Source organism: Borostomias antarcticus, assembly GCF_949987555.1.
Source record: "Borostomias antarcticus genome assembly, chromosome: 10".
Lineage (NCBI taxonomy): Eukaryota > Metazoa > Chordata > Actinopteri > Stomiiformes > Stomiidae > Borostomias > Borostomias antarcticus.
Genome location: NC_140243.1, coordinates 22,201,469 through 22,219,544, shown reverse-complemented (window position 1 = coordinate 22,219,544; position 18,076 = coordinate 22,201,469). Strand labels below are relative to the sequence as shown.

Here is an 18,076-nt window from a genome sequence, read left to right as displayed (position 1 = left end):
TATTCTTGTCTGCATCAAAGGGATTTAAATGGACAGGAGAAGGATCCGGAATACACTCATACAGTAGGAAGGTTATTAGGTCGTCCCTGTGGAAGAACCCTCTGAACCCCTCTTGATGGTTCCAAGTGGAACCATGGCAAGGTTCAAACTGAAAGCATTATACTAATAAGATGAGGGTTCTCCCATAGGGACAAAACTGTTCCTGTCTATGTAGCACATTTTGAGTGTAAGATCCTCATAGCACTTATTCACACCATTCAAGGCCACCTTCTATTTTATATTATATGGCAAAAACATTTGGATTCTTTTTACAATTAAACATTTGATAAAACTGAAAACATTCCAAAATACATGTCACTTTAGCTTGCCTTTACAAAACCGTGCAATATAAATATGCAAAAATATGTAATAAAAAAAAAAAGGAAAATAATTTTCTTAGTAAACTGCACAAAAGTGCTGTGTTTTGTGTTTGCCTGCTCTACAGCTGAGTGTGGTGGCATGGATGAGCATGGCCAGACCTGGCTCAAATGCATACATCACATTTGAGGTGCCTTTGATGCTCCTCATGTCACGTGTCACTGCGTGGCTTGTCAGTATGGCTTCACCCTCACTTGCCCACACTGGGTTCGATCTCGGGTCCTCTGACTTTTGAACACGTGACCACCTCTAATAAACGATTTAACCAGTTACGCCACCGAAAAGCTAGCGATTCCATGGAGCAAGTGGGCGGCATCTATACTGAGGAGTGAGTTGAACCAATCCAACTTGGTTACACTCACGGCTCTGCCTTGCTGATTGGGTGAGCTTAATTTAGTTTATCCAGTGCATAGAAACCAATGAAACAGTCCCTAACTTTTAAGCCTGAGATAAATCAAACACACCTCAAATACTTTCCTGCATTTAGTCTAATCAATGCACTGTATTTGATCAATGTCTGCTACAGAGATAGAGAAATTAGAATATAAAGGTTTGTCTAATATTTATGTCTGTTCTCGATGTGACAACTTCACCTCCATATACCTGGGAAGGACAACTAGTTCAGAAAAGTGCAATTTGTTTGTAATAGTTTCTGGGCTTCCAGGAGGGAAGGGGGTGTGGCTAGGCTGGGTAGGTGTGTTCAGGATAGAGTGGCGGGTCCTAGGTTATAGGGGGCTTCTAACTGAAGAGGAGTTCCAAGTTAGAGAGGGGAATCCTAGGTTATAAGGGGGTTCTAGGTTAGAGAGGGAGTTCCAAGGTTATAGAGAGGTTCTAAATTAGAGTGGGGGGTCCTAGGTTATAGTGGGGTTCTAAGTTAGAGAGGGGAGTCCTAACTTATAAGAGGAGTTAGAGAGGGGGGTCCTAGGTTATAGTGGGGTTCTAAGTTAGAGAGGGGAGTCCTAACTTATAAGAGGAGTTAGAGAGGGGGGTCCTAGGTTATAGGAGGGATTCTAAGTTAGAGAGGGGAGTCCTAACTTATAAGAGGAGTTAGAGTGGGAGATCCTAGGTTATAGAGAGGGGTAAAAAGTTATAAGATGCTCTCTCCATAGGCAAACAATGGCTTAGCCGTTAAGTGGTCATCGTTGGTCACGTGCAGGCCACTCGAGGGTCTCCTAGGGGAAGACATTGGGGATGCCACATTGCCAGTCTCCTGAGGACTCCTGGACAACCTCCTCCAGGTCCAGCTCAGGGGTGACTGTCACCTCCACCTGCGCCTGTGCCTCCTCTACCTCCTCCACTTCCTCTGGCTCCAATGTGACTTCCTGGATCTGAGCAGGGGCTACAGGAGACAGAGAGAGAGAGAGAGAAAATGAGAGTTAGCGAGCAAGAGAGAGAATATTATTTATTTAACCCTTTAACTTTATTTAATATTTGACCTATTATGATTAACTCGCCTCTTCAGCTCTTGTGTACACACATTATGATTTCTGAATTCTGATGGGTCTACAGTACTAGCACACAAACTTTGAAACAAGACAACCTAATCATTTTTTGTGTACAGCCAAATTCTGAAAACGTGATTTCAACGTGATTTCAGCCATTCAGATTTGCCTCCAGGAGCTTCTGCCATCAGAATGTGAAAAAAAATGTCTAAAAATGTGTTTTCACTGACAAGTTTACAGTGGTAATGCGGTCAGTGAAATAACCGTTTCAAATGTAACTGTTTCAACATTCGGTTTACAAATAGCCTACATTTAACAGGACAGCATACTGAGACCAAGTAAGATTAAACCATGAGCTTCCTGTCTCAGAAAATGTTAAACATTTTCACGTTTTCCTATGCCTCATCCACTTCCATTGTAAAGAAAGTTGTGCTAGACGAAAATGCTGATTTAGCTCAAGTCAAGTCAAGTCAAGTTTATTTGATATAGCACATTTCATGCGACAAGCACAGACTCAATGTGCTTAATGAGCTCAATACTTGAGCGATGTCCAAAATACCACACTATCTGTTTAACTAGCCATTCAGAAACGTCCTACTGCATTTGCCTTGTTTGAACTTCTGGAGGCAGTTGAGAGTGGGGCTGGGGAGCAGCAGCTCATTTGCATTAAAACTAGAAACGGAAACGTAGTGTCCAGAACAGGGCTGAAACAGAGGGGTATAAAATTATTTTTTACCCCAGAGGCCTATTAACTTGAAAAGGAGCATAATAGGTCACCTTTAAAATTTAAACTTTACCATTAACAGAGTGGATAACGTCAATATTTGAGAGGAACTGTGCAAATTAAGATACAAGCAGTAAATTTGGTGTTTGTTCTCCAGAGGTTTCTGATGAAATCTGCCTGATTGGCCATTTGAAAATCCAAGATGGTGGCCATTTTTCAAGATAGCTGCTAAATTGGCCTCTCAAAGTATTTTTTCATAGAAATGTGTGGAGTTGGTCAATCTGAATGAGCCAGTTGGATTAAATTTTGCTGATTTTATTATATGATTAATATTGAAAATGTTTATTAGCACCACCAAGCTTTCAAAACCTCCTGCCCATGTTCCTGATACCCTCATGCAACTGTGAGTACCTTTGAAATGTCTCTGTGACACCTTGAGATGTGCTTTTCGTTGCCGACTAGGCCGATAAGACTTAATTATGGGTTATTGTCTATGCTGGGACAAGGGACTGTAGATATGGACAGCGTTGTTGGTCGTACCTAACAGGACCGAGGGGGGCTAGTGGGGGCTATGTACCACCCGGGGGCGGAGCCACGTTAGTTATGTGCTGGCGGAAGCGCAGAGACTCATGGGACTGTTCGTGTTCATGTTGCACTTGTCGTTTTAAAACTGATGAGTACATGTTCTGATCACTGTGTTTTGTGTTTGTTTATCAGTTCCATAATAGCGTAAAGTTTGTAATGGTTCACCATGGCCAAGAGTTAGCACAGCTTTGAACACTCAGCCAGGCTTTCAGCAATTTACACTCACAGACAGTTGTTTTATGTGGAATTACAACTGAAGAGACAATCAGATGAGATCAATAATTATATCCATACATTTTCCATTAGGCCTACTGTCATTTTATATCACTACAATTATACCAGTGTTAAACTAGTAAAACAAATATTCAAGCATGTTTTAAAACATACAAAACGACACCAAGATCACTAAAATCATCCAACTACACAGATTCCTATGAAAAAAACAACAACTTGGCTGCCATCTTGGATTTTCAAATGGCGAATCCGGCAGATTTGATCAAGAAGCCCTGGAGAACAACCAAGCCAAATTTCATGCTTGTGATCATCATTTGCATTTTTTTCTGCTACAGTATCTGCTCCACTACGTGACGAATTTAAAGTTATTGCCAGTCTCCCATGGAATTATTCCATCACTGGCCCCCAAGCGTCTATCTGCATGTGGGTCTGTTTGTGTGGGTAGGTGAGTGTGTCTCTGAAGTAGTGTGTCATCGGATCAAAGCTTCAGGCTCAGAATAGAAGAACAGAATCTGTTTCTAATGCACGCTCACTCTCCTATCCCCGACCTCTACTCATGCCCTTGTACAACAGGGTGGCTGCATCAACGTCACAGGCAGCTCGGGTTTATGGACAGAGTGAGTTCATGTTGCTAGATCAGCGCCCATGACTTTGCCTCCAGGCCAAAACAACCCTGAGCGTGAAACTCAACTCAACTCCATTTCATCATCTCTCTGTAGCTGATGTGAGGTGACTGCTTTAGCGCCTGCTGGCAGCCGAGCATGGCCCAGGAATGAACGTGAACTGGAAATGACTATCCTAAACTAGAGCCCAGTTAACTTGAGAATAGAGCTGGAAAAGGTTGTGACGGTTGTTATTTTGCGATTGCCAGTTATCATTCCAGCCCTAGTGTTTGTATATGTGCATGTGTGGTGTTTGTTTGTTATTTGTGTGTGGGCATGTGTGTGTGTGAATGTGTGCATGTGGGTGTGTTTGAATGTATACATGCTATGTGTGTTGTAACAAGCAAGACGAGGAGGTGAGTGGAGTACAGCCGTTGAGGTGAAGGCGGACGGCTCGTATGCACAATTTACGCTTCTTCAGAGCAAAACGAAAAGCGTTCAAAGGGAAAAATCAAAAATAAACGGTCAACCTTGCTGACTCGGCTAGCCGGATTCCCTCAGCCGGGCTGCGTGGTTTCCGGGGGGTTTGGATCTGCCTCAGGCTTTGCAAACTAATTTACAGCTTTTTTTCCGTTAGATTTGTGTTTGCCCCAAACATTTGCAGAAATAAGCGAATGTACTGAAAGTAGTTTGGTGAGCTGGAGAGACAGTTGGCACGCGCACTCAGCTTAGAGAGTAGCAGAGAGGAAAGGGAGTAGCAGAGGGACAGAGAGAAGCAGATCTCTACACACACACACTCACACGCACACTGCCCCAGAGGGACAGATTAGCAGAGAGGGAGAGAGACGCACACTGCCCCGACACACTGCCTCGACCCAACTCAGAAATACGGCTCAAATACCGGTACTAATAAAATGGGGTATTGTACCGTTTTTGACGGCAGGGCGGTACCTTTCTATTATCTGTATACCGTGCAACACTAGGCCTACTTCTGACTGAATAATGACCGTAACCTAGCTACTACGCGAAGCGTTCCGTTCTAGCAGGAAGTTGTTTTTTGGTGGTTGTTTTTTATAACAAAAAAATCAATTTTGGGGCAGCATGGCGATTTAAAAATCGTCACACACAAAAATCGTGATTTGTAACAGAATAGATTTTTTCTCCCATCCCTAGTAGGCATGTATGTGTGAATGAGTGTGTGCGTGTGTGAGTGTGTGTGAGTGTGTGTGTGTGTGTGTGTGTGTGTGTGTGTGTGTGTGTGTGTGTGTGTGTGTGTGTGTGTGTGTGTGGAGGAGTGTGCGGCACTCACCGTAGTCGTGGAGCCTCTTCATGTGCAGCTTCATGTTGCTCTTCTGTGTGAAGCCGATGCTGCAGACCTCACACTTGAAGGGCTTCTCTCCTGTGTGCTTCACCATGTGCACCTGCAGACAGCTCTTCTGGTTGAAGGCCTTATCACACTGCTCACACTTGAAGGGACGCTCACCTGGAGCAAGAAACACGTGCACACGCACACACACGCACACACACGCACAAATGCCATCATGGTATTTTCAGTGAATAAAGGCCTTCTGAGAAATGAGGAGTTAATGTTTTACCGTGGCTTAGATCTGCAGACCTGACCTGCCTCTGAGCTCAGCACTAGTCTGAAACGGCGTGCAAACAGGCGTTCGGTTAGCCCCCCCCCAAATATATATATAAAAAAAAGAAAAAAAGTAAGTTTGCGTATCCTTGCATATTACTGTTAGACCCACGGCAATGAAGAGCCCCCCTTCTACTGACATTCTAACAGGTGCAAATTTACCTGGATTGATACAGTAGGGCACTTTTTTCTGTGGACATCTATTCACATTCTTAAAAGGTGATATTCGCTCAGGACTAGTATTACCTGGAGTGGAGCTGCCCTTTATATAGGCTATCGTTTGAAAGATGAGATTTTCTGCTTCCCAAAGGTGTACAATATGTGTTGAAACTCTCAATATTTGGAGTTGAAAAACATCATTTACATCTTTAATTGCTGTACCGCAACTGCCAATCAGCTACCAACTTCAAATCCTCAAATAGCCGCCACCGGCCGCCCTCCTCCCGGCTGCTGCTCCTCAGGGCTCTTTCTCAATTACGGTTAAGGTCTCGTCTTGTCAGGGGGCGGCTTAGACACGGCGCGGGAAGTCCCAACGATACGGCAAGAAAAATATTAAAAGGCCCCCATTTGAATATGACAATGACTTTGCAAAAGTAATTCTGTCAGTCACCGGCCTGCTTCTAAGGCAAGCAAAGCAGATTGCGGGCAGCCATTTTATCGGTCAACGTCCAGTTCAATTTCAGTATCATATGGTGTTTGGTGAAGGAGCCAATTAGATTGTCCTCTGGCCGACCACTTCAAACTCTGCCATTCAGTCTCAACAAGTGATGTCTTTTGGAAGGTGTGAGCCAGTCAAGTTAGTGTGTGTGTGTGTGTTTATGTGTGTGTTTGTGTGCGAGTTACCTGTGTGGATGCGGTTGTGTCTCTCCAGCTGGCTGGGCTTGGCGAAGGCCTTGACACAGACGGTACAGTTGAAGAGGCGGGGTCTGTGGGCGCTGAGGGAGGGGCCACGCTGGTGCACGCGCTCATGCTCCTGTGGAGAAGAGGAGAGGACGGGTCATGTCCCATCGCACGCACGCGCACACACACACACACACACACACACACACGCGCCAACAAACAAACTCCATAGTATCACAGTTTATGATGTTCTCAGAATTCATGAAGGGCACAGAGAGCAGAGATGGGGTTGCGGTTAGAGGGCTCCGTACGGGATAAGGGTCATAAGGGTCATAAGGGTCAGGACACAGAAACTTTTCAGTTTGAAAGTTGACAGAAGTGGAGCGCCTCGGCAGATGCCACCCAGAAACAGAAGTGTAGCAGTTCTGATATGGTCTCAGCCATGGTTACCACAGTGTTTCAGATCTTCAATGAGCACCAGTCTGGAGGGGGGGGGGGGGGGGGGGCTCTTCACCACACGCCAACACAGTCGTGCAAACAAACTCCTCAAAGCCCCAAGAGCAGACGGTGTCTCTTCAGAAGGAGGAGAGGCAGAGAGAGGCGAGGGGAGAGTACAGGGGAGGGAACGAGAGAACAAGAGACGCGAGGATAAAAAGAGAGGAGACGAGAAGAAGGTTGAGGGCTGGAGAGAGGAGGACAGGACACACGGGAGAAGAGAGGAAGGGGGAGAAGAGAGGAAGGGGGAGAAGAGAGAGGGGGAGCTCTGACTGTTTTCAGTGTTGAGAGGGGTAATTACATGGAGAGGCTCTCATTCCCCGAGACAGCGGGGCCCTTCAGACTGCCGCTAATGTGTGTGTGTGTGTGTGTATGTATGTGCGTGCGTGTGTATGTACAGTATACGTGTGTGTGTGTGCGCGTGCACAGGTCCTGAAGTCTGAAGTCTGGGAATTATGTGAAGAGGATACAGTTTGATTTCGGGTTAGTTGGTATAAACTGTCTCTTGGCTCCTCTTCTGAGGCAGGGGTCAGGAACATAGGATCAGAGAGGAGGAGGGGAGAGAGGGAGGAGGAGGGGAGAGGGAGGAGAGATGAGGGAGAGGGAGGGAGGGTGGAGAGAGAGGAGGGGAACAATGAAACAAAGAAGAGAGATAAAAAGAGCAAGTGAGAGAGACGGAGCGAGCAGGAGAGAACGCAGGGGGGAGGGGGAGCGGAGGAGACCAGTTGATTAATCGTTCTCCCAGAAAATGCTCAACCCGTTGATCTGCTCCATCAAAGTCCCCTAATCAGAACCCCTCTGCTATCCAATTTACCTTTCCTCTGCGAGATGTCCTAAATACTAAACCTGTCCTGAAGCACAGCCAGGAACACACACACTCTCTCTCTCTCTCTAGTGCTCCCCCTTCTCTCTCTCTCTCATTTTGGACACGTATTATATGATGTAAAACCCCTCTCAGAAGATGCAGTGTATTTAGAAGAGGTCAGACGGGTAGCTGCCCTAAAAGCCTTGGTAGAGATCAGTGAGGGAGACCATTAAGGTAAACAGACCCTTTTCTCAGTAGCTATTTTGACGTGTCTCTCTCTCTCTCTCCCACCCCCCCCCCTCTCTCTCTCTTTTATTTAACCTTTATTTAACCAGACAAGTCATTAAGAACAATTTCTTATTTGAGCAGCCTCTTGTGTGGGGTGGTGGGGGGCGGGGTAAAAAGGAATGTGAAAAGTTCAATTACATTCCAACATTTCAACACAGTTAAAAGACAGCAGCACCCCACCAAACATTTCACCAAAACATTTAATCTCTCGTTGAGATTAAATGAGAGAGACAGTCCTGAGAGGACCTACCAGGGAGGGAATAGACTGAAGTGTGTGTGTGTGTGTGTGTGTGTGTGTGTGTGTGTGTTGGCCTACTTTGAGGTGTGTGGCTCTCTTGAAGGCCTTCCCGCAGGTTCTGCAGACGTGGCAGCGCTCCTTGCCGTGGGCCTGCCGGCAGTGGCGCCGCAGGGTGTTGGCGCTCTGGCACTCCTGATCGCAGTAGAAACACTGGTGCTGCTTGGGGGGCTGCGTCTCCGAGCTCTTCACACACACCTGGCCCTCCTCGCACAGCTGCAGCCAGTAGACCACACGCACGCACACACACACACAGGTACACACACATACGCACGCACACACACACACACAAAGACAATATAAGCACAGAAGTATCTTGTGTAGATTAATACACACTCACGTACAAACATGCTCTTTCCCTCACACACAAACACACTTGTGCAGACACACGCACACACATTACATTAGTTATTTAGCAGAAGCTTTTACCCAAAGCCGCTTACAATAATTGCATTTAACGTATGTAGTCAGTGTACTACTACTCGCCAGAACTCACAGGTGCATCTCCTTTCTAAACAAGTGAATAAGAGCTAATCTAGTGCTAAAGCATAAGAGCACACACACACTAGGGCTGCACAACAAAAAAACGAGGTCAGTGAGTTAGTAGCAAGAAAGGGATCAACGTTTGTGATTTGGGAGCATTTTGGTAATGATATATTAATATTATATATTAAATATTAATCGCAATTATTAATCGCAATTACCATATTGAAGCAAATAATCGCAATTATTATTTTTTGTCATAATCGTGCAGCCCTAATACACACACACAAACACACACACACACACACACACACACAGACCCTGTAGCTGTTATCTGGTTGTCCCTCGGGGCCCTGGGAGGCGTGGCTAACCAGGATGACCTGCTGGGAGGAGCCTGTCAGTTGCCCTGGGAGACCGGACTCATTCAGCACTGCAGGAAACGGTTGACCCTGGAAGAGACATGACTCAGGTTACTGTGTGTGTGTGTATGTGTTTGTGTGTGTGTTCTTCAGCCGCAGTTTCCAGCTTGTTTGTTACAAACAATGTGGTTTCTGATAAAGACCCTCAATTAGAGCCCCTGAATGAGAGCCCCTGAATGAGAGCCCCTGAATGAGAGCCCCTGAATGAAAGACAATTAACTCTTTAGCGCAACTTCCAATCCATCAGGCAAGCTAATTGTATATCAAAAGGTGGCAAGCTTCAGTAACTGGATATCGACTTGATGAGTTGCCATACCGTACCTGATTTGCGCGGTGATCCGAGACAGAGAAGCATTGTATTTCCCAGAGTACTGGCCTGCGAGCCCTAATGCCAGTCCACGCCAGCACCCATGAATGGACAAGGCACAAGGACGAGGACGAGGACGAGGCCAGCTGCTCGTCTCCTCATTTTTCATGAGTGTTTGATTCTGAATAACATGCAGTCGGTTTTAACTTTCCATGTTGTAGAACATCTAGTATATAGAGTATCTACTGCACATAACAAATGTCAGCAAATGTCTATATACCTCAACCCCCCACCGGGATTATTTATCATAGTTATAGCATGTACATAACCACCCCCCCCCCCCCCATCCATCCAGATCGATGTCTATCTTTCTTACCCTTATTTTATACTGTATATAAATGGTAATTATTGTGTAATTTGTACATTTGTAATTTGTAAATTGCATATTTGAGTCTATCTGTTACTGAGCATAATCTTGGAATTGGCAGCAACATTTCACAGTGACTGTACAGAAATCTTGAATCTATGTTTTTGATGTCTTGTGGTTTGGGAGGCATAACGTCACCTCTTTTTTGCCCCTGTGTATTTCAGACACTGTGTGTGTGTGTGTGTATGTGTTGAATGGCTGTGTGTGTTTGTGTGTGTGTGTGTGTGTGTGTGTGTGTGTGTGTGTACCTGTGTGCTCAGGTTGAGTGTGACAGCATCCAGCATGCCCTGCGTGTCGGCCAGGGTGAGCGTCACGCTGCCATCGCTGGCCATGCTACTAGATGACATCACCAGGCTCTGTGACGCGGCGGTCTGTGATAGGGAGGTGCTAGGCGGCAGGCTGGCCACTGACAGGAGAGGAGGGAGGCGGGGCTTCATTAACTTAGCGTGAATAATCAGATAGGCTTATTTCTATTATATAAACAGTCATAGATGGTTCTCTTTCTCTCACACACACTCATACACACACACACACCACGCATGCATGCACGCACACATGCACACACACACAGTCCAGACCTGCCATGCCAGCGTTGGAGTGGCTGTGAGGTAGGAGGTGGTCATTGCTGAGGGTCAGGGTGGCGTTGGTGGCCTGGGTAACCAGCGGTGATGCCAGCCTGATGCTGCCGGTCATCTCCCCTCCAGCGGGGGCGCTGCTGTGCTGGGGCAGCAGGTCCTGACCTGGACAAGAAGGGGACAGAGAAGAAAACGGTCTGAGGCAGCGTCCCGAACCCCAACCCCTCAGCCTTCCTCCCGTAACGGGGGCTATATCTAAGGGGGGCTTTGCAGCCTTGTCATTTTTATGGATTTGTGAATTTAAGGCTCCAGGTTTGGATGAGGCTCTACTTAGTGTGTGCCTGTCTGTCCGGGGGAGCCAGGGGGGTGATGGAGAAAGGGGTAAGCTACTGTTTGATTAGGTTCCAGGCTGGCGAGCATGGCAGGGATTGGGGATTTATAGATTAGACCAGATATAAGAGAGAGAGAGAGAGAGAGACAAGCAGAGAGGTGTGAAGGGGAGAGGAGGAGAATTAATCTTGTCTTGTGTGATCTCTTGTACTTGCTGTTCTTCACTGAGTGATCCTGCCTGGAGGTGAATGAGTGTACTGTAAGCATGCTTGTGTGTGCTTGTGTGTGTGTGTGTGTGTGTGTGTGTGTGTGTGTGTGTGTGTGTGTGTGTGTGTGTGTGTGAGGGCTGTTGAGCTGTGGGGTGAAGGGTTGACCTGGCCCTTCTGTGATGATCAGCCTAGGGGTGGAGAAGCCCCTGACCTCAGAGGGGTGTCTGAGCAGCTGATGCAGCAGTCTGGCCTGGACACTTCAGACACCCGGTTTGTGACATGCTCTTTTCTGGAAAGTGGTCTTACATACTGTAAGTACAGTACCAGGCGCTATAATATACTCTTGTGAAAAAGCACTACACAGTCTTTTTTAGGGAGAGATTTTAGAGTGAGATTTTGTGCACATTTTGAGGACAATTTTTTAATTACTTTTGTATTATACCTTTTGGATAATGGAGAGTTTAACATGTTTTTTGAATGATTTTTCAAGGTGCCCACCCACATCCATTGTATGACCAAAACGGTGGTAGAGCAATTATCAGACTTTCTCAAAAGTGCTAGTTTTGTCAACGTTTTGATCTGAACCATTGTATATGATCATAAGTAACCTTAAAACAGGGCTAAACATTTTCCCTTTACTACTCCTTTAATAAAAAATCATTTTGATTTATTTTTGAGTTCTACTGAACCAGATAGGTTACTGGAGGATAAGACAATGCTAAATTGTTTCCTTACCCTCTAGTAACCTACTGTATCTGGATTCTAGACCTTTAACCCACAAACTTCCAGTGCTCTTTCTCAAACTATTAGTCGAAAGGCTAAAAGGAGAAAGAACACTGGGAGTGAGAGGTCAGAGGTCTAGAAAGACTGTAAATAGTATTTTCTAGTGAGTGCTGGGAGTGCTGGATACTTTATTTATTTAACGTGATCCCCATTAGCTGATACAAATGTCACCAGCTAGTCTTCCCGGGGTCCACCATACTTCACATCAGACATTCATCATATTTTCAATACGAGGCGTTAACAGGAGAAAGTAGGATTGTCCCGTCCACGGTATTCTAATGTGTGATTTAGACTTCATAAATAAAGGTAAAATCTGTCCTATTTTGTTTTAACATTCATGTTATTACATAGGGTTACTGTGACTGGTGTCAGGCACTATCATTAGATCTTTTGCTAAGGTAGTCCCGGAGTGCTGTTGGGATGGATATTTGGTGCTAAAATATCTCTATGTATAATATTGGCAAGGAGTAGGAGAGCTTGACAGGAAATGTTTTTCAGTCAAGGAGTTGGACAATAAATCCAATCTATCCAGCCAGAGATAATGTTGAAGACATGCATGTCCAAGTCATGCCCGGACAATAGCTCCCTCACTCCCCCTCCTGTCATGAAGTAATTAATGAATAATTCTTCTGTTGGTATTCACTCTTGTTTTGAGTTGCTTGGTGGATTGGATGATCGCACTCTCCCACAGTAATAAGGAAAAAACAACACATATTGGCAATTTTTACACTTCATTCATTTTATACTGTCAGGGACCTAAGTGGCGTGTGGAACATCCCTACACAGTCAAGAGAAGAATATTGCAGGGGATTTTGGCACACTTTGGGGGGGCGCTATCCATACGTTTAGCTGTGTTGCTCCTTCCATGAATGCACAATTCTTACAAGTTGTATCTCATTGTAAAGGTGACATATCAGGATTTCCAACAATATAAAATACAATACCAAAGGGGAGAAATAATCGACCAAAATAACGTTTCCAAACTATTTTTGAGGAGTTTATACACACTACAGTGACTTCTGGAGAGCCGTTCTGTGATCAATGATGATTTTCTGGTTGATATATTTTGGATGTAGTCCAGCTGGTACAACATAATTTAACATCAGTTGGTAATAGAAGTTAAAGGGCCTCCGGTATTCAATGATCATTCATTCATTCAACCATAAAATTACATTTCCCTCAGTCCAGCTTCTATTTTTGTTCACTGCTGTTCACTTTGTTTCAACTACCAGATGGTTCGCTTATGCGATACACAACAATGTGTGCCTATGAAACTAGATGCACTGGTCAGCAACTGTCCAGTGACCATAGGTGTGCAGCACGCTGTCGACTTGTGTGTGTGTGTGTGTGTGTGTGTGGTCCTTTACCTGAGATGGTGAGTGTGATTTCCTGAGGGTTCCCTGCTCCAGCGTTAACCCCGGCAGCATGGGCCTGGGCCAGAGCCTGGGTCAGACTGGAGTTGTTGATGGTCAGCGTGATCTCCTGCCCCCCTCCTCCTCCTGCCACCAACCCAGAGCCACTCAGCACATGACTCAGCTCCTGGACACCTACAGGGGGCGGCAGAGAGCACAGCCTGCCTTGGACAAGACCTTCCATCATGACATGAATCTCTCACCTCCTTCCCTTCTTCTTCTCTCCTCACCTTTAATGTACAATGAACTAGCTCCTTCGTCCAGCGCTTCTGGGGGGTGGGGGTGGGTTAGGGTTAGGGGGGGGGGGTTCCAGAACAGAGAGGCGCTGTGTCGTACCTGAGCTGTCGTGCTCGCCGAGGCCCGCCATGGTGGCGGTGTTGACGCTGGAGGGCTGCAGTGACAGGCTGGTGAGGGGGTGCAGCACCACGGGGTCTCCGGGCACCAGCAGGTGGGCTCCGGGGTGCGGGGTCAGGCCGGGGTCGTTGGCCAGCGGGTGGGAGAGGAGGCCGCCCTGCTGGAGGGTCTGCTGCAGGATGGCCGGATCAATCTGGGGGAGAGAGGTGGGGGCCAGGAGTCACTTCAAGGAACATTAAAAGAGGGCAGTAGACAATGAGAGAAATAAAAAATAAAGTAAAAGAGTGAAATACAGATTTCAAAATTGGTTCGGGTTTCCCTAATACAATTTTGCCTTATCTCAAACATCAGTCACACGCACACACACACGCCCACGCACACAGTTCCTAGTGCTACCTGCAATGTAATGTTGTTGATGTTGCTCGTGTCGATGCCAGAAATCTGGACGTTGGGGCACACCAAGTTGGCAGAGGTCAGCTGCAGGTGGATGCCCTCCAGAGTGGCAAGGCCCTCTGACAGAGACACCGTCAGGTCGCCCCCTACTGGACGCGTGCGCGCACACACAGACAGGCACACAGACAGACAGACGGGCACAGACACAGACAGACAGACAGACAGGCACACACAGACAAGACACAAATTAATTTGACTGAAACAGACTGAGACTAGGGGAAACAAACACTTCCTGAAGTCTGGTGCTGAAGATAAAACAACAGGGAGCAAGAAGAGGCGAGGGTGAGAGAAAGAGAAAGAGAGAGAGAAAGAGAAAGAGAAAGAGAGAGAGAGAGAGAGAGAGAGAGAGAGACCATACCAGAAAAAACATACAAAATAAATTAATACATTAAATTCTACAAGCACCTAAAGTAACAACTTACATTCCTACGTTTTGATATTAATAATTAAAGACTGAACCATCAAAGTTGATTAGACACTTTCCTTTGGCTTATAAGGAAAAACAGCTGCATGCAATTTAAAAATCAATTCTGCACTCAGCAGGAGCACCATTGAAGAGCATGAAAATAATTTGCCTTTGTAAATAAATAAAGCTGCATGTTCATTGGTGTTTCTTGTCACCCATTTCTTCTCCAGTATTTCATTATTTTCACTTTGTTTTCTTTCACTGACAAACATGACATCCCACTGAAAATGAATTTACCAGTGCTACTTAGGACTAGGGTTTACTTGCCATGGAAATACTATGCATACTCAGTCCCACTGAAAAAAAGAACATGGATAGGCACATCCAATCAAGCCCCGGTCTCAACCTAATAACAAAAGCCGTTGATTAAAAACAGCGATGCGGTTGGTCTTTGCAAAAAGAAATGATGTACATGTTTAGTTGCGTATATAGTAGGATGGGGAAGTGATCCAATCACAAGTGGTCACTTGATCTGACGTACTAAAAGCTGTCCACTTGTGATCGGATCACCCAAGACCAGGTGTGAACAGGGAGTACAATATACATCACCTACTGGAAAGACGTCGCAAAAACACAAAGTCAACTTGAATGCTATTTGGACCTATACTGCCACCTGACCATTGTGACTGTTCAGAAGCTGTAACACTCAGTTTGTGTCCCCGACCAAATAGTACCTTCATCACACCAGCTCTCCTGCTCTTTTCTTTTTGAATAATATTCTCTACTCAATAATCTAATTCAGTCCAAATGCTCCAATATATAGTCCTTATAATCCCTTCGTTTTAACTCCTTAACTTAACGTTTTAACTTAAAGTTATAGCTCCCATATTATGACGAGACTTAAAGGACTATGCTCGTTTTTGACAACCTGGACCTTATTTACGACATATTATAAGAAGTTTGACTCACCCAGATCACTTTTGTGTTGTTCGGAGGCAGGTAGAAGAAATTTAAAATCCAGCGCGAGCCAGTATATCCATGTAATGGCGGCGCACGGGGCAAAGGGAATGCAGCTTCTCAAAATCCATTTTCGGCCGCTAAACGGTTGTTTTCATCAATCACATTGCATGAATCGACAGTTGATATTCCTCTACGCGAGCCATTCTTTTTTCGGTTTTCAAATGGTCTGTAGCCACTGTAATATGATCTTTAGAAGCCTCTCCCCCACTTGCTCCAGCACGCATGCGCACAGGCCAGCGCGCAGCCTGCTATTCTCCGGCTCACGTTCTCTGCGCTACGATCGTAGTTGGTGCCGAGAATATTGTCGTCGTCATTCGTCAGCAACAATCCGATCGTAGCGCAGAGAATGTGAGGGAGCATAGCCAGTGTAAAGATCATATTACAGTGGCTACAGATTATGTATTTGAAAACCGAAAGAATGGCTCGCGTAGAGGAATATCAACTGTCGATTCATGCAATGTGATTGATGAAAACAACCGTTTAGCGGCCGAAAATGGATTTTTAGAAGCTGCATTCCCTTTGCCCCGTGCGCCGCCATTACATGGATATACTGGCTCGCGCTGGATTTTAAATTTCTTCTACAGGCCTCCGAACAACACAAAAGTGATCTGGGTGAGTCAAACTTCTTATAATATGTCGTAAATAAGGTCCAGGTTGTCAAAAACGAGCATAGTCCTTTAAATATGACAAGACTTATTGAATGGGTTTATGTCAGCAATCCTTACTGAACTGCCAACTGTCTGTTCATGTCCCAGACGTTGTCACTCTGTAACATCATACATCATTTATCAGTCTATTATTTATCGGGGAGTACAGTGGGAGAGGGAGAGGAGAGAGGAAGGATGACAGGAGCTGTATGCAAGTGTGATGTCCCATTGTGATGGGGCCCAGTCTACCTGAATCTAGTCTATCTGGGGTCTGGTCTATATGAGGGTCTGGTCTACCTGAATCTGGTCTATCTGGAGGTCTGACCTACCTGAATCTGGTCTACCTTGGATTCTATCATCCACCTATCCATCCTTCATCCTTCCATCCACCTGCCCAGCCATCTATCATAGTCTGACCGGTGTGTGTCTTCACATGACAGTCCAGCATAGACTTGAGTCGCAGGGCGAGAGGCTACTGTATGTTTTTGGTCACGTGTGTTGGTTGGTTCTTTAGCAGGATTACACAAAAAATACCAGACCGATTTTCACGATACTCGGTGGAGGGGTGTAGCATGGACCATAGGTGATTGATTCCTGACTATCCCCCGAATATTACACTCTTCAAATATAGGCATAATGCATTTGCAATGTTTAAGAAAAATATTTAATCATGTTTCATGATTTTTCATATACATGTATGCTATAGTGTTTTGTGTGTTTTTTTTAGTAGTAAAATTATTCATAGTTATTAAATGTGTCAAGATTTTTGAGGTTTTATTGTACCCTACGCCTACTAAATGCACTGATATCCTAGGGAGAAAGACAGAGGGAGAGAGAGACCTTGCTGCTTTATTATCTATCAATCACCGTGTGATTATTTTATCAATTTACAGAGTCAACAACTGCACATGCTGATCTCACAGGTAACGTCAGAACATCACTCGTCTGTATCGCTTAAATCCTGCAACTTGCCCACACTGACATCATACCCAGGTCCTCTGATTTGCGTTCATACTGTACATGACCACCTCTCATAAATAGCACTACCAGTTACACCACTGAAAAGCTTCCTCTTCAATGGTGCAAGTGGGTGATATTGAGGAGTGAGTTTAACCATTTCTACTCAGATACACCAACAAAATGCATTCATGGACGGAGGCCTGTTCTCTCTGTCCCCTGCATAGGCTAAATACGTCTCAGTCTCATTGGGGACAAATGCTGGATCGTATTTAATTTTGCCTAAGGAGCCAGCTGCTTCCTGATAAATATTTGTTGACTGTGATTAGGATGGAGGATAAATGTGTGTGCGTGCTCGCTTTAGGCCTACCCTACAATTATGAGAATACATGCTTTTCATAACAGCAGCAAAATGTGACAACAAATCTTATCATAGCCTCAAGGAGTGACTTGGAATAATGTCTGTTCCTTGTATTTTGTATTCCAGTTCAATTGCACTTTTTATTAAACACTTGTTGGTGGTCTATAGTCTATACAGTAGCAGTGGAAGGATATAGCCTCATACAGCAGTGAAAGAGAGTACTAGACAGATAGGACCAAGCAATAGAAAAGGGTTAGGGAAGATGTAGCAGACAGGACACAATGTTTGAGGAGGGAGCAGAGTACAGAAGATGAGTTTAATGAGCAGAAGGGAAAAGTCCAGAATTATGTGAATGGACTGCTTATTCTAGCCTTGTAAGCCCATCCTGATTTCGCGAGCTCACATTCTATTGTGAAGTAAGCGTGAAGTAAGCGTGTGATAGACAGTGATAGACATACAGTTCATCCAATCAGCTGCCAAGTATTGTTGAACCTGCCCTTTTCCAAACAGCTTCGAACGGAGATATCAAAATGGTTATCAAAGCAAACCATCTGACGCGTCAGGTTA

The 18,076-nt window shown here is 45.2% G+C and overlaps 1 protein-coding gene across 1 annotated transcript in view; it reads right to left on the bottom strand.

Annotated features, from left to right (window-relative positions):
• Nucleotides 1–1,589: 1,589 nt before the first annotated feature.
• The window catches only part of znf236 (zinc finger protein 236), a gene marked incomplete at both ends in the record, with an annotated part of 60,998 nt that continues 44,511 nt past the window's right edge, over nucleotides 1,590–18,076 (bottom strand). The window contains 10 exons of the mRNA XM_084444627.1: nucleotides 1,590–1,720; nucleotides 5,314–5,487; nucleotides 6,487–6,616; nucleotides 8,388–8,582; nucleotides 9,170–9,298; nucleotides 10,251–10,408; nucleotides 10,572–10,742; nucleotides 13,267–13,446; nucleotides 13,648–13,858; nucleotides 14,062–14,207. Of these exons, the coding sequence (XP_084300753.1) occupies nucleotides 1,590–1,720; nucleotides 5,314–5,487; nucleotides 6,487–6,616; nucleotides 8,388–8,582; nucleotides 9,170–9,298; nucleotides 10,251–10,408; nucleotides 10,572–10,742; nucleotides 13,267–13,446; nucleotides 13,648–13,858; nucleotides 14,062–14,207 (1,625 nt within the window). The remainder of the gene's footprint in view (nucleotides 1,721–5,313; nucleotides 5,488–6,486; nucleotides 6,617–8,387; nucleotides 8,583–9,169; nucleotides 9,299–10,250; nucleotides 10,409–10,571; nucleotides 10,743–13,266; nucleotides 13,447–13,647; nucleotides 13,859–14,061; nucleotides 14,208–18,076) is intronic.